The sequence below is a fragment of the Aegilops tauschii genome, chromosome 5, assembly GCF_002575655.3.
Source record: "Aegilops tauschii subsp. strangulata cultivar AL8/78 chromosome 5, Aet v6.0, whole genome shotgun sequence".
In the NCBI taxonomy this organism is placed as follows: domain Eukaryota; kingdom Viridiplantae; phylum Streptophyta; class Magnoliopsida; order Poales; family Poaceae; genus Aegilops; species Aegilops tauschii.
The window spans coordinates 95,664,857-95,683,229 of NC_053039.3; the positions used below are offsets into that span (position 1 = coordinate 95,664,857).

General features: G+C 46.7%; 1 protein-coding gene and 1 pseudogene across 1 annotated transcript; one reads left to right on the forward strand and one right to left on the reverse strand.

Annotated features, from left to right (window-relative positions):
- Positions 1-2,227: 2,227 nt before the first annotated feature.
- On the reverse strand, positions 2,228-6,281 carry LOC109750290 (disease resistance protein RGA5-like; annotated as a pseudogene).
- An 8,256-nt stretch (positions 6,282-14,537) lies between these two features.
- On the forward strand, positions 14,538-17,615 carry LOC141022596 (uncharacterized). Its single transcript, XM_073498859.1, has 4 exons — positions 14,538-15,759; positions 15,809-15,912; positions 16,105-17,436; positions 17,565-17,615. The coding sequence occupies exons 1-4, from the start codon at positions 14,538-14,540 to the stop codon at positions 17,613-17,615; spliced, it is 2,709 nt and encodes a 902-aa protein (XP_073354960.1).
- Positions 17,616-18,373: the final 758 nt, after the last annotated feature.

Consider the following 18,373-nt stretch of genomic DNA (forward strand, 5'->3'; position numbering starts at 1 on the left):
TAGCCGGAGGGGGTGTTGCGTGGCTCCGTCTCCGAGAGACCAGCTGCCAGGTCGCTTCACCATCAATGGCCCGGCTGGGAGGCAGCCTAGGGCGGCTAGGCTGCGGCGCAGCAATAACTGCGGTGGCAATGGCCGAGGACCCGGAGGCATGGGGGGCCGGAGTGGTGATTGCAACCGGAGACGCGGGCTCGCCCATGCCGAGCCGGACGGCCGAGGCGTAGGACCGCGGTGTCAAAGGGGAGCATCCCCCCTCAGATCCACTGTCCGAGAGGCATAGGCGAGCCTCCGAGCCCGGCGTGCCCGGATGATGCGGCGGAGACAGCGGCAGCGGGCCAGCCATGTGGCCGCGAGACCAGCGGTGGGGAGACGCGCCGGAGCTCACCGTGGCCGAGATGGCCACGGGCGGGGGAGGGGAGGAGCGGAGGGTTCGAGTGTTGGTCGCTCTCAGCAAATTTTTGGTTCCCTTCTGCGGATCGCACCAGAGGTCAAACCTCAGGATGAACGCTGCATCGCGGATGGAGTCGAAAGGACGCAATGCAGATGAACATTCATGTTATATATGCACTCTTCAAATTCTTGTTTTGCACATCCTGCTGATGCTTCTAATTAATTTCGCAACAGTACTAGTCTGCTCATTTCTGTTTTTTACAAGTGATTCATGCGTGCAAACAGGTGAAAAATCTAGGTATGCACTGACGTTCTTCCCTATTGCAAGTGTTCCAGATATACTCCCTCCGTTCCTAAATACTTGTCTTTCTAGACATTTCAAATGACTATCACATACGGATGTATGTAGACATATTTTAAAGTGTGGATTCACTCATTTTACTCCGTATGTAGTCACTTGTTGAAATGCCTAGAAAGACAAGTATTTAGGAACGGAGGGAGTATATACCATCATCCCGACCTAGATTATACCATGTGTTAGGTCATTATGAAGACCTGCATTCAACAGACACAAACAGGGATTCACAAACAAAAAGGTGGACGTGTAGTCACTTTTGCCCTGTAGAGAAAATTATTTACACGAGAGCAATAGAGGTTGGGATACATACTAGCAGTGTCAAATAACATAGTGACACTGAAAATCAACGAATTAGGTTGTCAATACAAAACTTCCAGCCCTACTTAGCAATACCACAGCTCAGCCTAGCAAATGATCCATACAGAGTACAGACCAATGTAGTAATCTGCTTGTTGGATGTGCATCAAAGGGATCTAAAAAAACTGATATCGTGATAAGAAATTTTCAGCAACCTCGTGAGTTATAAATACACAACACAATATTCAGGATAACAAGTTGGACTGGTTGATTTCTGAGAGCTGACTTGTGACCTCGGATGACTTATTATGACCTCGGATGACTTATTATAAGTTCTCAAGAATATTATCCCAAACCATCTGCTTTTTAGCCTCTGATTACCCATAGCTGTATGTTGAAGTAGTTTCTTTGAGGGCTGCAGTGCAGCTCGCTTTATCCAGAAGAAAATCATCTGTTTAGATGAATATTGAAATAGAAGTTCTGTAGTCATTTTTGTATACATGGCTCCTCTTCTATTATGTCTCGGTACTAGTTGCTTTTACTGAATTACTGTTTGACGCCATGAATTACACAACGCTGGATAAAGAAGGTGACCTGATATGCGTTCTGATCCATCTTGCATGAAAGAAGGTGACAGAAAGGCCCTAATCCTTGACATGAGCAAAGGATGCTTCCAATGATAAGCCCCCTATGAATCAGCAAAAATCCCAGGTCATGAGGAGCATCTAGGGCGACGGACAGTATGATAGAACTGTCATAAGAACTGAATGCTAGGAGTATAAAGCATACATCAACTCAATTTGCCATTGTTCACTAGGTAACATAAATAAGAATGCATTGCGAAAAGCAAGATATATGATATAGACTACAGCCTGAAAAGTAGTGATAGAAGGAGTGGCCACATTTTACTTCTCTCATTATTATGGTAGGTGGATGGGCCAGTGTCATATAAGTTTTTGCCTTCAGAGGTCCATCGTGATATCTCAAATCATGAATTCTTTAAGTGCCAGAAAGGAAAATTAGTGAGAAAAAAAGTACATATACCTTCCAAAATGACTGGCACATACTGCGGTGCAAAATCTATGACAATGTATACCAGTTTCGACATACAAATCAACAGATTGTTGTGCATAACTGTCGCCTTCCATGTTGTGTTCGTCTCTATCTTGTGAGATCAAAATCATGAAGAACATGTCTGCAGGCTTGCTAAACTTAACTTCATATGAACCCTGTTGGTGAACATGAAATGAATGACCTTTGAATAGTACCTCAAATCAATCTAATCATTGCAGATCTTCTGTTTTTTTCAGGTTAACACTGCATCGCCTTTCGGGCATATCTTCTGCCAATCCATCACTACACAAACTTAACCTGGGGGTTGCTGGTGAGCAGCTTAACTTCCTTATCTATAGCATACTTTGCAGACTTCATTGCAGGAGTACGGTTAATGCTGACTTCAATGTAGTTAAGACGCAAAAGGTGTTGGATGCCGGAACCTATACAACCATATGTAGAGAGTGCTTCATCTGCATCGAATGCAAGGAAAAGCTTTTGGAGCTTCGGCATAGCTCCTTCTTTAAATACCAATCCTGGTCCAAATATATTGTGGAAGCATAGATGCCTTAATGATTGGAATCCATTGCAGCTGACCGAGAGTCCTTCTTTAGGAATTTCCTCTGCAGACAGACAAAGCACGCAAAGCGCATACAAACCTTCGAGCATGTGCAAGTCTCTCCCATGCATTTGATCAACACCAAAATCTAAGTAGGTGAGTTCAGAGAGCAAGGGACTAATCCACTTCGGGAACAAGGGTAAATTGTCATCCCTATAACCTTGCAAAACAAACTTGTGGAGGAGACGCGGAGGAGAGCACCATGGATCTGCGAAGCACGTAGGAGGACCACAACCCATGTTGATGATATGTAGGGAGCGAAGGTTGTTTTCCCCAAGCTTACAAAGAGCTGTACTGATTTGTCCATCATCACAATAAGTATGCTCAAAATGTATTCCAAGCACTCTCAACTGTCTCAAATTCTGCAGATCCTTCCCAAAGTTTATAGAGCTCTTGGAGCCATTGATCTCCCAAAGCTCTTGAAGAGCTTCCATGTTGCCAAATCCATCCGGCAATCTGAGTCGCTGACCAACCAGGTGTCTCAGCCGTTTTAGATGAACAATAGATTCCGGCAACTCTGCTATCCCACTTCCTCTTAGGTCAAGCGTTTGCAAATAGTCTAGCTTCCTGATTTGGATTGGGAGGTTCTTAACATTTGTGTTCCGCAGACCCAAATATCTCAAATGAATTAAGCTTCCGATGTTTTTGAGGTGGTCCTCTTTCAAACTATTACAATCCTCTAGATATAGTACACGAAGAATCTGTAGGTCCAGAAGAGGGGGCATCCAGGTAATGCTACCGAACACATGAAGTGAACGGAGATGAGACATATTCATGTTTTGCTGTGATACCTCGGCTGCATGCTCATCTTTTTATGGATGTACAACCTGCGAATCTTGTCACGTTGAGATGGGATGTGCTGAGCATCTAATACAGAAACAAAATTTTCTTCATTTGACCGAGTGACAATGAAGTCAAGTACTATATCATGGACTCGACATGAAATCGCTTCACCATCATATTTAAATTCCTGTTGAATCATATTCCTGTTGATGAGCTCGTTAAAATAACTCTCTCCTACTTCCTCCAAAGTATATCCATGCTTCGGAACAACAAATCCCTCGGCAATCCATCTCCATACCAAGCTATATTTGCCAATGATGTAATCTTCCGGGAACATGCTAAGGTACAATAAGCATGTCTTCAGAGGCTGGGTTAGATCACAATAGCTGAGAGACAATATCTTATCTATCACTTCTAGCTCTTTATCTTTTTCTTTTCCATGTGCAGAACAAACAGAGTCTCTCACTCTCTCCCATTCTTCCCTTCTTACAGGTTTGCTAGCCAACAAGCTAGCTATATTTACTATGGCCAATGGTAAACCATCACATTTATGCAGTATATCATCCATAATCCCCTCTAGCTGACTAGGGCATTCAGCTGCAACCACGAAAGTCCTTTTCAGAAATAATATTTTGGAGTCATTGTTGCTAAGAGGTTTCATTGGATAAACAAAGCCTTCATTTGAAGTGCAACAAAATTCAGCTACTTTGTTGATGCGTGTTGTCGTAATTATTCTACTGCCATGGAAATTCTTCGGAAGAGCACATTGTATTTGTTCCCATGCCGATTTACTCCATATGTCATCAACGACAACAAGGTACCTGTAATGCCAGTTTATGTGTAAGATTAAAGCTACAAGGGATCCCATAAGGAAATGACATGAGTTGTCAAATAAAAAGCACACAAATATTAAATTGTTTGACTGTATCATTCAAAACCATCTACAAAACCACCCTCAGAATCTGAATTTACTGATTTTGACATTTGAGGGCTGCAAATTAAACAGTGTTGAGTTGAGATGTAGCTAATTTAGAACATATCAACATTTGAGAAACCAAAAGTAGTTTTTTTCTGTTCATATGGTCTGTTATGTTCTGTTCTATAGAATCACACTGCTGCATCCTTTATCAAGGCAAGCACTTAAATCTGGTTGATGCATTCTGACCTCTGGGCCAGAGTGTGATTAATGGTTATGATACTCCTGATGCGAGGAATCCAACAGCTATAGAGGACTGTTCCATTGCAGCCTTGCAGGGTGACCCAGTGGTTGCCTGTCAGACTCCAAATTTCTCCCTGATGTGGCGCTTTGAGTCAATAAAAACTCCTACCGGGAAAAGTATATCGTTTGATATATGAAAAAAAGAAAAAGTATATCCTCTAAACATTAATCCCCATACAAAAAAAGAGCAGGGGAGAATATATATAGAAATGGAGAAGGAACATGTTATTGCAAATTTGCTCCCTAAAGCCTTTCTGGGATTATACCGCTGCATTTGCATCAGAATCATTTTTGTGATGATATATTACCTTTTTTTCTGTTGAGTTATGTTTTATAGTAAATGAAGATTACCAGTTAGTGCTTATTGGCCATTGTTTCATTGAAGGGGAGCCTGCTCTTCTCATAAATACTGTGGTGGACTGGCAGTGCCATCTAATTTTGTACAGAAAATATCATACCATCATATCAATAGAGAGAATGTTACCATATCTATTTGTCCTTTTGAGTTTCTAATCTAGTTTATTTGTGGCAATTAAACCCATGAAATACAAAAAAAGTTGTATAGATGAAATACTTTAGTTACTGTAGTAACACATGTGTACAACAATTTGAGCAGTTTACCTTTGATTTTCGAGATGTGCTCTTAGCCTATCGATAAGATGCCGCTCACTGCATGATCTTGTTGACAGGTATTTGTCAGATTTTCTGTCAGTGTTCTCGATTTCCAGGAGCAAATCCCTCAGGATGTTAACCATGGTAGGCTTTCGTGATACAGAGACAAAAGCAGAACAGGAAAATTTACCCTTAATTTTCTGGTACACCTGATTAGCAAGAGTAGTTTTGCCTGAACCTCCAGAGCCAACAATAGAGACAACCCTGCACTGCTTCACCGGATCGCTCTCTTCATCGATGAACCGACTGATTAATTCTTCGCTTGGACCCTCAACAGCCACAAGCTTCTCCGCCTCCACATAGAGTGCTGGCAAGCGGGGATCAATCTCCGTGTGCATGACACCAGGATTGCAGTCATCGATCTTGTACTTCAGATGCCGCTCATATGTTCCGTTCACAAGGGCCTTGAGTTGCTGGATCTGATCGGCAAACCTATGGCGATATTTAAGCTTCTTCAGCTTCCGCATGCTCTTGCGGAAGAGCCCCTTGATGCCGGTGACACTCCCGGGTGGTTCATGATCTACATGATGCATGAAAAGGTCGATGCAGTCCTCGATGTTATACGCCGCTTCCCGCACGTCGTTCATCCAGGCGCTGACTTGCACGTCCGGATTCTCCATCATGGCGTACTTCTCCAGGGCGATATTGATGGTGATCAGCTCTCTCCTGAGAGATTCCACCTTCTTCTTGACGCCTTTGACCTTGGAAAACTCCTCCTCCATGAGCTTGCTGAGCTTGCCGAGGAGTGGACCAATCACCCCGGTGAAAGCACTCACCATGATTTTCTCGCCAACCCCTGCCATCAACCCCCCTCCCTGCTCCTCACAATGTTTAGTGGCTGGATTGTGATGTGGTAGAGGAACTAAACTGTATCAGAGATATTGCAACACGATGTGAAGTTGTCCTGGAAAGTAGTCAATAGATCCTTTGCTTCTCCTTATGATACGGCAATCACGCGTTTTTCGATGCTTGGCCATCAAGATGTGCACAAAGTCAATGCGTTGAAGTGGCTAAGCCTTGGAAGGTACAGCTAGCTAGCTTGATTAATCTTATCCCCACTACACCCACCCAACACCATGCCATGTCAACGAATCCATCGTTATCAGCGCTCCCTAAACTGCAGCCCCTCTAAACTTATAAGAGCATCTAGAGCAGCTTGCTAAAAAATCAGTTGTTCCTGAGAAGGACAACACTTTGATCTCCATTGTTCTTGAGGAGGTAGAGCTGAATGTGCTTGATCATGTTCTGGCTGGAGATGCTGAGCTTAGGAAGTACTCCCTCCGTTCCTAAATATAAGTCTTTGTAGATATTCTACTACGGACTACATACGGAGCAAAATGAGTGAATCTATACTCTAAAATGCATCTATATACACCCGTATGTGTTTCATAGTGAAATCTCTACAAAGACTTGTATTTAGGAACGGAGGGAGTAGCAAAGAACTGACAATTCAGTTGAGATGAAGCGTGCTGATCTTTCAGCTGCAGTGAAGGTCAAGAGGCACCAGTGTAATGCCTGTGGGAAGTCATTTGGGTCAGGGTCAGCGTTGGGAGGGCACATGAGGTGGCACCTTCCTAGATCCAATGATCGCCGTCATGGGTTCGCCGAAAGCCCTGATTCTGTTGTGATGGAAGAGCAAAAGCAGAAGCTTGAATTGCCCACCAAGTTTCTTGATCTCCGGCTTCCAGCTCTCACTGACATCACTATTTTCTCGGGCTTGAAATCTGAACCTGAGCCGTGGCGTGTTGCAAGCAGCGTTCACTGAGCCAATGCCAATGCACACAGTTGTCTGAACTGCTACAGTCACTTCACTTCTGTGTATAGTCAATCAGCCTGATAGCAAAACTTCCAATTTGTCCATTTGTAAATAGTCACAAGCTTTGCACTGATCCTTCTCTTTACCAGCAAATTTTTCGTGGCAGTAAAGGCCAAGGATCGTATGCAGTTGCTTGGTTGGTGCACAGTACAGCACCTTTGCTCAGTTGAATGCACAAGCATGAGATTGTGTCATTCTAGCACTAACTAATGATCTGGAGTTGCCTAACTGCCGTATGCTTTCTCCTTGCACACTTGTGTTTCTGTAAATGTTCATATCTTGAAATGGTTCTGCAATAAAAGAGAAGCAGGTCAGAATTTTTTTTCAATTTGTTACTGTATTTGTTTATTCTGTTGGCTTTTTGGATGTGGTAGCAAGAAATAAATAATCACTGCTCTGATTGTCACTGTCGTGGCACTGTCAATGGCATGCATTATGGCATTGGTTTTTGTGTTCAACTGGTTTCTTGTGAATGAGGCATTCTGCTATGCTCCCTGGACTGAAAATCTGGATTTGCAGTTGTCTGTGTCAAAGTTTGCATTTCCTTGATGTGGTTTGCTGCAGTTTCTCTATCTTCCACTTTTTGGTGGTTTCTCGCTGAAACTCTGCCTGTGTGCAGCTAATGGTAAGTGCAGTGATCCTGCTGCCCCTAATTTGGTTTAGGTCATGGACTGCACCGTGAATGCATGTCCTGATGTTCCAGTCCCAGAGTGATGATGGACTAACTGTATTTGAATATTTTCAGACACAGAGATAATGCATGTCCTGATGTTCCAGTCCCAGAGTGATGATAGACTAACTGTATTTGAATATTTTCAGACACAGAGATCTTCTGCAATGGATTTGTTGATGCGCACAGATTTATTTCCTCCTTCGCAAGAGTGACCGTGCTGCGGCATGTGTAATTTGGGATGCAGTTTCAGTGGCCATATTAGCTACTCCCCCCGTCCGGAAATACTTGTCATCAAAATAAATAAAAGGGGATGTATCTAAATGTATTTTAGTTCTAAATACGCCCCTTTTTGTCCATTTTGATGACAAGTATTTTCGGACGGAGGGAGTACATGAAAGGTAACACAGCTGTGTTTGCCCCCCTTCTCTATCACTATACTAAGTCTGACGACCTTCATCTGCATGTGTCCCATGAAAAATGGTTAAAATCTGCATAGGACTCGCCTGATAATGGGTTCTACACCATTGCTTCCAAGGTACCGCAGTCCGATTGAACTTTAGTCTCTTTGCCTCCAGCCCTGTTAGTAAGAACTGCGGTTTACACTCAGAAAATCGAAGTTACCGAGAAAGTTGGTGTTTAGGCTACTGATCAAACGAGGAACACACAAAAACTGTTCAGGAATTTCAAGAAATATTCCTATTTTCAAAATTTGCTCCGAAATTTTTAAAAAATGGGAATATAAAAAAAAATCCCGTTTTGAAAGTTTGTCCATGAATTAAAAAAATGTTCATGTTTTCAAAAAGAATTCACAGATTCAAAAAATGTTCCTGTTTTCAAAATTTGTTCACAAAGTCAAAAAAGTTCATGTTTTAAAATTTGTTCAAAAATTCAGAAGTTTTGGAAACTTCAAGAAAATCACGTTTTGATTCTTTTTCAATTTCCAAAATATTTCGCATTTTTGTATTTTGTTCCTATTTTTTAAAAAATGTTCACTTTTTCATTTTTTCCATAAATTCAAGAAATATTCGCATTTTCAGTTTACTTATTGTTTAAAAAAAAGGCTCGAGATTCCCAGAAATGCTTGTGTTTAAAAAACTTTTTTCAAAAGGAAAATCATGTTTGAAATTTCAGAAAATGTTTAAATCTGCCGCGCTTATCGTTCATATATGGCGAGATGCCTATTTAGACATAAAATCTCTTTGAGTACAGCGGCAACCTGCATGAAGCACTATCTCTAGGTAATGTGCAACGCGCGTCACATAGGAGCTCCCGGCCGATAGAGCCCAACGCCCCCAGCTCATATCTGACCGTCGGCACCCGATTGGGTCTGATCCGGATGAAATCATGTGCAGCCATGGGCCACCCACATCCATGCAAGAGGGTGAGAGAAGAGCCCAACGTCGCCGACGCCGCATCGGCTTTGCCCCACGGAGGATGGAGAGAAGGGTTGGTGGAGGGAGGTTGTCCGACGGCTAGGGTTTCGCACTCGGGTCGCTCGTGGGGAGTAAGAGCATCTCTTGCAGACCTCGTATAAGCTCGGCGAACTACGTTTTTCCGGCCGTTATACGAGACGGCCCAAAAAAAGGCCCGAGCAGTTCCCCAAAAACGGCCCGTCCTGTAAAAACTTTAAACTTTATGGGAGGCTCGTAAACCACCCCCCAATCCGCTATATATGCCGGCGCCCGGGCAATTTAAGGTATCCGTCCGCCTTTTCCTCTATCCCTCTCCCCCACGTTTCATCCACTCCGGCGAGAAAATCGAGTGAGCTCCGGCAGCGTTTTGCGGCAAGGTTTTCCGCCGTATCTTCGCGGCAATGGCGTCCGCGGGTGTGGGGCGTGGCGGCGGCAGGTGGTTCGGCGATCGCGTGGGTTCGGGTGTCCCGGGGGGTTTGGCAGTCGCGGCTGGTTCGCCGGCCGCAAACGGCACAACGACGACGAGGCCGGCGGCTCCGGCCTTCGCCCTCCCGTGTCGGACAGGCAAAGGGAGACGGCGCGCACCCGCCGCGTGAAGTCCCACAACGTCAGATCGCGGGCTTGGGCGAATTTCCGTTGCTTCGGCAACCTCTTCGATCCGGCCATCAAGTGTCATAGGGTGGCCGAGCGCGCTTGGTTTAAGGAGAAGGAGGTTGCCGTAGCCGGAGATGGAGTTGCGGCCACGCGCGTGCCGGCGCTCCTAGAGGAGTACGAGCTCGCGGCGACCCTCTCCGACATGCTCATCTACTACAACCTCCACAACAACGAGCCCCGCGACGGCAGCGACGAATAGATCTATGCTATGCGTGTTTGATTTCGGTTTTGTATTAAAAACTCCTCTACGCTATGCGTGTGATGAACTCCCCTATGCTATGCTTACGATGAACTCCCAGATACCCGCAAAAAAATAGATGAACTCCCAGATGTTTTAGCGCGAGCTAGTATATTTAAATTTGCAGGATCGATATGTAGGATCTGTTCTGGCTGTGCGCCTGGTGTCCTGCAAAAAACATTTGCGGTACCATAAACTTTTTTTGGGACGGCGGGTTGCTGGATCTGCCAGAGATCGTTTTAAGTCCGAAACTGGTTTGGACATCAACCCTTGATTTTGTTTCCATTGAATGAGTCGAAGACCGTCCAGGGTAATAATACCCAAAAGAGTGCCCCTAAAACAAACAAAAACCAAAAATGTGAAGAGCCATACCTTAAAACCCCGACTATCCTATAATCGCCATGGATGCCCTCCCGGCTGCGGCGACGGTGACAGCGGCGGCGAACGAAGTTATGGATGACCTCTCCGGCCGCAGCGCCGCCTCGCCTCCGCCTCTTACTCTTCCGCTTCCGCATGACGACCTCCTCCTGGAGATCCTCCTCCGTCTACCGCCTGAGCCAATCCACCTCCTCCGCGCCTCCCTCGTCTCCAAGCACTGGCGCCGCCTCATCCACGACGCCAGGTTCCTCCGTCGCTTCCGCGCCTTCCACGGGGTGCCTCCCGTGCTCGGCTTCCTCAACAACCAGCCGGGGCCTCCCCTCTTCCACTAGTAGAAAAAGAGCCTTTAGTCCCGGTTCGAGTATTTGACAAAAACCTACCACATTAGGGGTTACCGTCCCACAGAACTACCACTTTCAAAAAAGTGACTGATAACTACCAAAAATTTCTAATTTTGTGACTAAAAACTACCACTTTTGAAAAAAGGCCAGTTTAGACAATTTAAACACGTTTATGACATGCGGGGCCCACCCGTCAGAGCTGATGTGGCGGCAAAGTCAACAACGTTTATTTTGACCGTTACGTTGACTGTTATTACAAGTGGGGCCCACCTGTCAGCATCAATCTTCTTCTTCCTTCTCTTCCTCTCTCACTTTGGCATTTCGTTGAACACTTGTTGTGCACCCGGGCTTGAGCTTCGAACTCCTCCATGACGACGCCCCGGCGCAGCACCTCCCTGGCGTTGGTTGGGGACTGGAACGGCGGCGCAACCACGACGGCTGGAACTATGGAAGCGGCCGCCGAAGCTGACGGAATTTCCTCCGAGGCCGTCGGCGCCACCACCGGACGCAGCTCCTCGACGACGGCCTCCTTGAGGATCTTGTGCTCGAGCAACTCGGTGCGCAGGCGGGACTCACGCTCCTGCAGCTCCTCGACGAGGCGCGCAAGCTTGGCGGCGCCCGGCACCGTGGCCGCGCACCGGCTACACCTGCACGGAGTACGGGAGGTGGGCGACGAGGAGCCCCAGGAGCTCATGTGGGAGCTCGGACCAAGGCAAAGCCTCCTCCAGCTCCTCGACGAGGCGCACGAGTTCGGCGGCGTCCGGCACCGTCGTGCGGGCCGGCTGCACCTGCACGGAGGAGCAGGAGGCGGGCGACGAAGCGCCCCAGGAGCTCATGTGGGAGCTCGAACCAAGGCGAGTATTAGCTAGGTTGGTTCGTGCATGCCGGTGGCGGTTGTCGCCGGCAGAGGTGACCTCGTCGAAGTGACGCGAGGGGGAGAGGTGGTCGCTGGAGTGGTTGGGCAGCTCGGGCTCTCCCTTTCCAGACAGGATCGAGGCATGGGGAGAGGTGAGCGCCGGCAGTGGAGGACGGCGGAGGTAGCTCGCGGGTGCACACAAGGTGTTTGAGGAAATGGCAAAGAGAGAAAGGAGGAGGAGGAAGAAGAAGAGTGATGCTGACAGGTGGGCCCCACTTGTAATAACAGTCAACGTAACGGTCAAAGTAAACATAATTGACTTTGCCGCCACGTCAGCCCTGATGGGTGGGTCCCGCATGTCATAAACGTGTTTAAATCGTCTAAACGGATCATTTTTCAAAAGTGGTAGTTTTTAGTCACAAAATTAAAAAAAATTGGTAGTTATCGGTCACTTTTTTGAAAGTGGTAGTTCTGTGGGACGGTAACCCCTAATGTGGTAGTTTTTTGTCAAATACTCTCCCGGTTCATAAGGGCCTTTAGTCCCGGTTCTGGAACCGGGACTAAAGGGTCGTTACTAAAGCCTCCCCCTTTAGTCCCGGTTGGTAACACCAACTGGTATTAAAGGGAATTTTATGATTTTTTTAGAATTTTTTTGATTTTTTGATTTTCAAATTTCTGAATTATTCTAATCTCTAATATCTAATCACCCCTCATCACTGCTCAATTTAACCTCTAATCTCTAATCACCCCTCATCATTCCAAATCATCTAACTTCCCGGACGGTCACCCATCCTCTCACTACTCCAGCCTGAGCACGCTTAACTTTCGGGTTCTATTCTCCCTCGTTTCCAAGTCTGCACTTGTTGTTTTCCTGACAATAGTAGGATGTCAATCCTATTAACCCCCAGGAATTTAGCTTGAGCATGAAGTCACGCATTTCACTGTTTGAGTTTGAAACTATTGTTTAAAAATCAATAATTATTTAGTAACACTAATATTTCTTGAATAAGTAGTTTGACCATAGTTTGACCACAGTTTGACCAGATTTGAGCAAAATTCAAAAAAACTGAAATAATTATTTAGTAACACTAATATTTCTTGAATAATTAGTTTGACCATTGTTTGACCACAGTTTGACCAGATTTGACCAAAATTCAAAAAAACTGAAATAATTATTTAGTAACACTAATATTCTTGAATAATTATTTAGTAACACTAATACTTCTTGAATAAGTAGTTTGACCATAGTTTGACCAGATTTAACAAAAATTAAAAAAAAACAGAAATTTGAGCATAACTTTTTTTCCTTTTAGAATTCGAGGATTCTAAAAATTTGCAAACAGGCCGTAGGCCGTCTAAATTAGATGCGGATTTTCGTGCTGAACATTTTGATATATTATACTTTTTTTTCTGACATCGTATGCAAAAGTTATAGCCGTTTTACATTTTCCCTACACTTTTTGCAAAACATGTCCAAATTTAAGTTTTTAAATTTTCCTAACTAGTACATGTAGTAACATAACTATATCTGGAAGGATTTTAAATTTTGAAGTTTTTATCATTTTTTTTGCTTTTTACAAAACTGAAAAGGCGATCCACCGGGGGGGGGTAGAGTTTGAAAATGGGACCTTTAGTACCGGTTCGTGCCATGAACCGGTACTAATGCCTCAAACCCCATTAGTACCGGTTGGTGGCTCGAACCGGGACTAAAGGTCTAACCTTTAGTACCGGTTGGTGCCACGAACCGGTACTAATGGGCATCGCACCCTTTAGTCCCGGTTTGTGGCACCAACCGGGACTAAAGGTGCCATTTGAACCGGGACTAATGCCTGTACGGTGCCCTACCCGCTCAAACCGGGACTAATGATCACATTAGTCCCGGTTCGTAATGCAACCGGGATTAATGCTCTTTTCTGGCCGAACCAAAGCCCTATTTTCTACTAGTGTTCGTCCCCTCCTCCACGATGTCCCATCCCACGACTCTTGGTGGGCGTTGGAGTGCCGCCACGGCCTCGCCCTCCTCCAACACAGGAGCTCCGGTAATCTCCTGGTCTGGCACCTCATGTCCGGCGAGCAGCGCTGTTTGCCTCGGCCGCCGCCGGCGCTCGATTGCTACGATTGCAGACCCGGCTTCAACGCCGCGGTCCTCCGCGCGGCCGGCAACGAGGACCGCCTCGACTGCCGCTCCTGCCCGTTCCTCGTGGCCGTAGCGCTCACCCACGGCGGCCATGCTGACCTGACCTCCGCCTGCGTCTACTCGTCTGAGACCGGCGTCTGGGGAGACGTCATCTCCGTCGCCACGCTAGAGGAAGTTGAGGCCCGACCGACGGCTCTGGTCGGAAACACGCTCTACTGGCCAATGACCGCCGGTTGCATCCTTGAATTTGATGTGGACAAATATAGCTTGGATGTCAGCGATCATGGTACTGGAACAGAGCAAGCAGGAGCGCGCGAGGCCAAGGATTCGACTCTTGGGCCGGCTACTCGGCCCACTCGCGACCGACAACTTCCCCAGTGGCTTGCAGGCCCGAACTGGGCCCGTTAAGGGTGTAAGCTAGTACATTACCGTTGGTGTGTGTTGCGTGTGGATCTGGGAAGGAACTGGTGGCTTCGGCCAGTACCGTGTGCGTGTGAACTTGTATCCGTCTTCCATGGCGAATTCCTCCCCAATTCGAATTCTATAAGCTGGTAGCTCACATTTGGCATCAGAGCCGTTCCATCCCGGAGCTTCCCCGCCACTCCCACCACACCAGATTCAGCGAATTTCGCCGGCGAGAGGCCATGGAGAAGCTGTCGGCGGAAGGCCGCAACATCCACGAGTTCGTCAAGGCGGCCGTCACCGACGATCTCGAGCAGCGCCTCAAGGTACACAGCGACGACCTCCTCAAGTCCATGACCAAGCTGCTCAAGGAATCGACCAAGACCCTGGACGGGCTCATCACGGCCCGCGTCGATGGCGTCCGTTCCGAGCTCCATCTCGACATCGAGCAGATCCGCTCCGATCTGGAGCGAGTCGACAAGGTCGACTACGAGGCCAGGCCTGGGAGCTCGTCTGCTGGCAGAGAAGTGCGTACCCAGAACATCTACGTTCCACCACCTGCTCGCGGAGCGCGTGATCTGTCGTCTCCCTGGGAATTTCAGTCGCCCCGCGAACTCGTTGCCCTGGATCAAGGTGAGCAGCACAACTCAGGTCCCCGAGTGGAATTGCCGCGGTTTGACGGGTCTAATCCACGGTTATGGCAAGCTAGATGTGAGGATTACTTCAAGTTATGGGGCACTCACCACAGCCGGTGGATATCTTATGCCACTGCCCAGTTTGAAGGTGCAGCTGCTCGATGGTTGGAGTCAGTGCAGAGGCGAACTGTAGAACTGCATTGGACTGAATTTTGCAACCTATTGCAGACGAGGTTTGGCCGGAACCAACACCAGAACCTCTTGAGGAAGATGTTCAGAATTAACCAGACTGGGTCAGTGGAGGAGTATGTGGAACAATTTGCAGAATTGTATGACCAACTCATTGCATATGAGTCCAGCCCCGATCCTCTGCACTACACCACCCGTTTTATTGATGGTCTGAAACCAGGTGTTCGGATGGCCATTGCCATGCAAAAACCACGCGATCTGGACACGGCTTATGAGTTGGCTCTGCTCCATGAGGAACTGGGAGAAATGCAGTATACTTCCACAACAAAAAGAAGCACTAACCCTTCAGGGACTTATCCTTACAAGGCAAAGACGGTGGAAGATAAGAAACCAACTGAAGGCCACATATCCCTGCCAGTTGAAGATAAATGGACTTCTCTGAGGAATTTTAGGAGGGCCAAGGTATTGTGTTTCATTTGCGGTGAGAAATGGTCCAAGGACCACCAATGCAAATCTACAGTCCAGCTACATGTGGTTCAAGAGCTTATTGATCAGTTGCAAAGCTCCACTCATTCCCAGGATGATTCAGACAGTGACTCTGACAATCTGATGCTGTTGTCAGCAGCTGCTACAAGCAACAGTGTGTCTACACTATCCTTGTCCTTGCTAGTCAATATAAAAAAATGCAGAACTGAGGTTCTTGGTAGATTCTGGCAGCACTCACTCGTTTTTGGACAGCTCCTTGCATTCCATGCTTCCAGATATTACTGACATTAAAGCAGTTACAGTGAAGGTAGCAGGTGGAGGAAAATTGACTTGCTCACAACAAGTGAAACAATGTCAGTGGAGTTTTCAAGGTCAGGAATTTTCCCATGATTTCAGACTATTGTCCTTAGGGGGTTATGATGGCATTTTGGGTCTGGATTGGTTGGCCAAACATAGTCCCATGTACATTGATTGGGAACAGAAGTGACTTTCATTCCAGTACAAGGGTGTTACTGCCACTTTGCAAGGAGATCTGCCTGAGGAATGTGCTTTTACAGTTATGGCCATTTTTCAGAATGTTATCTCTGAACAAAAGGAACAATTACCTGAAATTCAGGCTCTGTTGGACAAGTATGTCGTGGTCTTCTCTCCTCCTACAGGTCTACCTCCCAGAAGACAGTATGATCACAGTATACCGTTAATCCCTGGTGCTCAACCAGTGTCCATCAGACTCTACAGGATTCCTCCTCATCTGAAAGTTGAAATGGAAAAGCAGGTGCAGGAAATGCTGCAAAGGGGAATAATTCAGGTGAGCAACAGTCCCTTCTCATCCCCTGCTCTAATGGTTAAGAAAAAGGAAGAAGGAGATTGGAGGTTGGTCATTGATTTTAGACATGTTAATGCTCTCACAATTAAGAGCAAATACCCAATTCCTGTTATAAATGAATTACTAGATCAACTTGCTGGAGCTCGTTGGTTTTCAAAACTAGACCTAAGAGCTGGCTACCATCAGATCAGACTAGCACCTGGAGAAGAATTCAAGACTGCTTTCCAAACCCATACTGGCCACTATGAGTTCACTGTGGTGGCTATGGGCCTGACAGGTGCACCCAATACCTTCCAAGGGGCAATGAACACAGATCTAACTCCAGTTCTGAGAGGAGAAGATCCTTGTGCACTGTGTTTCTTTGATGATATCCTCATCTTCAGTAAAACCTTGAAAGAACACTTTATACATTTGGAGAAGGTGCTGAGTATTCTGTTGGAAAAACAATGGAGAGTGAAGTTGAGCAAGTGTGACTTTGCTAAACAAGAAATTGCTTATCTGGGCCATGTTATTAGCAATGAAGGAGTTTCAACAGATGCTAGCAAAATTGCAACTGTTAAGAGTTGGCCAGTGCCTACTGATGTGAAGCAAGTCAGAGGATTTCTGGGCTTAACTGGGTACTACAGGAAGTTTACCAGGAACTATGGGATGATCAGTAGACCATTAACTGATCTGTTGAAAAAGGGGGCTATCTTTGTGTGGACACCAGCTACAGAGATATCTTTCCAAACTCTGAAGCAAGCTCTTATTCATGCTCCTGTCTTGGCATTACCTGATTTTTCTAAGCAATTTGTGGTTGAAACTGATGCTTGTGATGTTGGGATTGGTGCTGTTCTGATGCAGCAGGACCACCCCATTGCTTTTGTCAGCAGAGCTCTAGGTCCTAGGAACAGAGGGTTATCTGTTTATGAGAAGGAGTATCTAGCTATATTGTTAGCTATTGAGCAGTGGAGACCATACTTACAGTTCCAAGAGTTCATTATCAGGATAGATCAAAAAAGTTTGGTGAATCTTCCTGATCAGAGACTGCATACACCCTGGCAACAAAAAGCTCTCACAAAAATGATGGGATTGAATTATAAGATTGTTTACAAGAAGGGTATTGATAATTCTGCAGCTGATGCCCTTTCTAGGAGACCACAGTCACATTCTCAAGTGTTAGCAATCTCTGGGGTTCAGCCTAGTTGGTTGGAAGAAGTGGTGGATGTTGGGAATCGTAGCATAATTTTAAAATTTTCCTACGCTCACCAAGATGCATCTATGGAGTATACTAGCAACGAGGGGAAAGGAGTGCATCTACATACCCTTGTAGATCGCGAGCGAAAGCGTTCCAATGAACGTGGATGACGGAGTCGTACTCGCCGTGATTCAAATCACCGATGACCGAGTGCCGAACGGACGGCACCTCCGCGTTCAACACACGTACGGTGCAGCGACGTCTCCTCCTTCTTGATCCAGCAAGGGGGAAGGAGAGGTTGATGGAGATCCAGCAGCACGACGGCGTGGTGGTGGATATAGCGGGTCTCGGCAGGGCTTCGCCGAGCTTCTGCGAGAGGGAGAGGTGTAGCAGGGGAGGAGGGAGGCGCCCAAGGCTGTAATGTTACTGCCCTCTCCCCCCCCTTTATATAGGCCCCCTGGGGGGGGGGGCGCCGGCCAAAACCCATCTAGGGTGGGGGGCGGCGGCCAAGGGGGGTGCCTTGCCCCCCAAGGCAAGTGGGAAGCCCCCCACCCTAGGGTTTGCAACCCTAGGCGCATGGGGGGAGGCCCATGGGGGGGCGCCCAGCCCACTAGGGGCTGGTTCCCTTCCCACTTCAGCCCACGGGGCCCTCCGGGATAGGTGGCCCCACCCGGTGGACCCCCGGGACCCTTCCGGTGGTCCCGGTACAATACCGGTAACCCCCGAAACTTTCCCGGTGGCCGAAACTTGACTTCCCATATATAA